The sequence below is a fragment of the Ranitomeya variabilis genome, chromosome 4 (assembly GCF_051348905.1).
Source record: "Ranitomeya variabilis isolate aRanVar5 chromosome 4, aRanVar5.hap1, whole genome shotgun sequence".
Lineage (NCBI taxonomy): Eukaryota > Metazoa > Chordata > Amphibia > Anura > Dendrobatidae > Ranitomeya > Ranitomeya variabilis.
In genome coordinates this window covers 511,065,665-511,069,141 of record NC_135235.1, presented here as the reverse complement: position 1 = coordinate 511,069,141, position 3,477 = coordinate 511,065,665, and the positions used below count along the sequence as shown (strand labels likewise).

Genomic DNA, 3,477 nt, shown 5'->3' with positions numbered 1-3,477 from the left:
TATGCAGTAGGGTGGTGCCACAGAAGCTTGATGTATTTTAAATTTTGTAGGGATTAAACGATTCAACATACTTAATGAAACCGTGTTGCAAATATTATTTTTTTAGGCTAAAATACATACATGATTATGTCCATGTCTTATAAAGACTGATTGTAGTTGTCTTTGTACCTCATGTGGCATCTTGGGAGTGAAAAAATGAGCTGCTAGCCAATAAACTCATTGGTGCTAGTTCAAGTTGTAAACAACGTACTAGTAAGATAAGCAATGTTATGATGACATGAATTGTTTAATGATCACAGTATCCTTGAACATAGTGGTTGACCTTGGACATCCTGGCTATAGTCTATCTTCTAATATGAGCAACAGGATACGTTCCAAGTAACTCATTGCACATCAACCTAAGTTGGTTTCCTAAACATAACAGAGGCTTCATGCACTGCCAATGTACATTACTAAGAAAAGCAACTTCTGTACTGAAAAGATGTACCTAAAAGTGGCCAGCACATGAAAGATGTTTTTTTATTCCATTTTCTAAAAACTACATTTTCTTCACTCAAGTTAGAAATATATTTACTTTAATGTTTCAGGAAAATCTGATAATTCATAATGAACCAAACAAGAGTTACTGAATTCATTCGATTGGGTTTCGGAAATCTTCACAGCTTCAACATTGTATTCTTCATTCTTTTCTTGCTAGTCTTTCTTTTTACAGTTATGGGAAACCTTCTTATCATCATACTGGTTTGTGCCAATGCATACCTCCAATCCCCAATGTATTACTTTCTTTGTCATCTTTCCTTTTCTGACCTTGTGATTTCCATGAATATTGTTCCCAATATGCTCGGCACCTCTCTGTTCAGAGGGACAATAATGACTTTTGTAGGGTGTATCACACAATTTTATTTCTTCAGTGGTACAACCATCGCAGAGTGTTTTCTTCTATCAGTGATGTCCTATGATCGATACGTGGCCATCTGCAGTCCCTTACGGTACTCTAGCATCATGGACTTTAGGTGCCAGGTCTATCTTTCACTATGGCCATGGTTGCTGGGTCTTACTCTCAATCTTATCGCAGTTATGCCCATATCAAATTTTAATTTTTGCCATGACAATATCATTAACCACTTCTACTGTGACCTTTTCCCTCTTCAGAAGCTTTCTTGCTCGGACACTTCTCTCGTAGAGCTGGAAGTCTTTCTATTTTCTATGCCAATATTTATCCTTCCTTGTGGTTTTATCATTGGAACCTATGTGTATATCTTCCTCACTATAGCAAATATCCCATCCACAACTGGCAAGCAAAAAACCTTTTCTACCTGCAGTTCTCATCTTATTGTTGTGGTGACATTTTATGGGACACTAATAGCTAAATACATGATCCCATCTAAAGGAAATTCCTTGCTTGTTAATAAGATTGTCTCCTTGTTACACACTGTATTTACTCCTCTGTTTAACCCGATAATATATAGCCTCAGAAATCAAGATATAAGGATAACGCTTAAAAAAGTTGCTAAACAATAATGAGAACTTTTATTTCATTGTGCATTCTTCTATATTTTGCTAATGTAATTAAAAGCCTATCCTATTTCACCATGAACATATACGGTAGTTTTATCAATTATGTTGTGACAAGTCTGGTGGAGCTTACTAGAGTCTTCATCATGCTTTAATCTGTCTTGTACTACACACTGTTTATTGGAAAATGTTATGCAGCTTTGGTTTAGAAATTAAATAATAAATTATGGTTTATTATTATTATTGAACATTTATTAATTTACATAGATATTCCTATTTCTCTAGATGGATATTATTTGTAAATGACAAATTAGTAAGATTATGAGAAGAACAGTATGTTTGTGGATCAGTTAAACAGCAGCATACAAATGATGTAAAAGGGATGTTGTAGGATCAACTTTTATTCAGCAATAGACCTGGAGAGATACAAAATAATAAAATTAGCGATAATCACTCTCTGCAGGTCCAGCACTGCTTCTCCGTTACTGCCCTTGACTTTGTTGACAGGCTTCAGTGGTAATTTCATGTCTACATTCATATGCACTGTAGTTGTGTCATCTCCGCTGTATCTTGTCTATAAAGAGCAGAGCAAAGAGGAAGAAGCAGCGCTGTACCTCCAGCGGATGAGAATCTGGGTTGCCAACAGGTCCAGAAATTCCAGGACAGTCCATAAAAATAGGGTACTGTATTTTCCCTGTCTATAAAAAAATCTGTGATTTTTGTGAAGCAGAATAAACTTTTACAGATCATTTTGACCATAATTATCCTCATTTTGCAGTTAAAAGCGAATGCAGCTGTTGTCTTCAAATCACAATTATGAGCGGTAGACATTGTGGAGACACATCATTGTATCTTAATTACTCAGATGACTATTTTTAGCAAACCAAGAAGAATAGGCTGTTATCTGTATGTTGGCTTTTGAATTTAAGCATTTCTTTCTTACTGGTCAAGAAAACAGACTTTTGTTTGTGTAAGCCTGGAATATTGACTTGCAAGCTGATATGTGTTATAACATAGTATGCTCTAATCCTTGATGACTAATGATATGCTAATTATGCATTGGGTAGCCCAGATAGTTTGTTGATTTTTAAAACAGAGAAGGAAAATCTATGCAAATAGATTACATAATCAAACAAGGTGACTTGGTTGTCACCATTCTTCCCCTTATCTGTGATGCTGGACTCATGGACACTTGTTAAATATAAAAATAGGTTACAAGACATCACAAACATCCAGATGACCCTACTTGACTGCTGACAATACATCATGGCCCGGTCATGAGGGACAAGGATCTATCATTCTACAGGAAACAACCTAAGAGACCATGGCACATGTTGGAAGAATACTGATCTGCTCCATTGATCATCGCTGCCCAATGGATACATTTGGAGAATGCCAAGATTGGGACCCGCCAGTCGCCTGGCTCCATGGAGATGTTCGGAGAAGCCAGGTTGTGACCCTTGGATCAACTGGCCTTGTACCTGAATGGACAGTCATCTTCCTATGCTTGTCGCTACCTCCTCTCTGTGTGCATGTCACAGTTGGGGTAATCAGCTCTGGAACACCTGATGTAACAGCTGCTATTATACCGACGAGTCAGCGGAAGGCTGAGACTCTGTAATGTGCACCATCTTGGGGTATTTTGCTGGGACTGTTCTACATATTATCTGCCTGTTTTGTGGTTCAATAAAGCATTGCCACACTGTTTTACACTAACCCTGTGTTGTGTGAGTAGCGTTATGCCCATGTTAAAAGGAGAGGGTGCGTTCGGTGGAATGATCCCTGGTCCATGCATTTTCCGCTAGCAGACCTGGGCGCCCGCCGACCCCGTGTCTCCACAGACATGTATCACTAATGATCATAATTATTTAATGATTGATTTATTGTAATTTTACAATGTATCTATAAAAACATTGTCTGTCCATGTTTTTTTAATAAGCTGTCTAGAAAAACTAAAAAGTC

The 3,477-nt window shown here is 37.4% G+C and overlaps 1 protein-coding gene across 1 annotated transcript; it reads left to right on the top strand.

Moving 5' to 3' along the window:
• Window positions 1-606: 606 nt before the first annotated feature.
• Window positions 607-1,708, top strand: LOC143769080 (olfactory receptor 11L1-like). Its single transcript, XM_077257661.1, has one exon. It carries the CDS (start codon window positions 607-609, stop codon window positions 1,519-1,521), a length of 915 nt encoding a protein of 304 aa, XP_077113776.1. The 3' UTR covers window positions 1,522-1,708.
• The last annotated feature ends 1,769 nt before the right edge of the window (window positions 1,709-3,477 follow it).

What these genes read in the sequence shown, in the direction of transcription:
- LOC143769080 (XM_077257661.1), top strand. Translation starts at nt 607, where the DNA reads ATGAACCAAACAAGAGTTACTGAATTCATTCGATTGGGTTTCGGAAAT.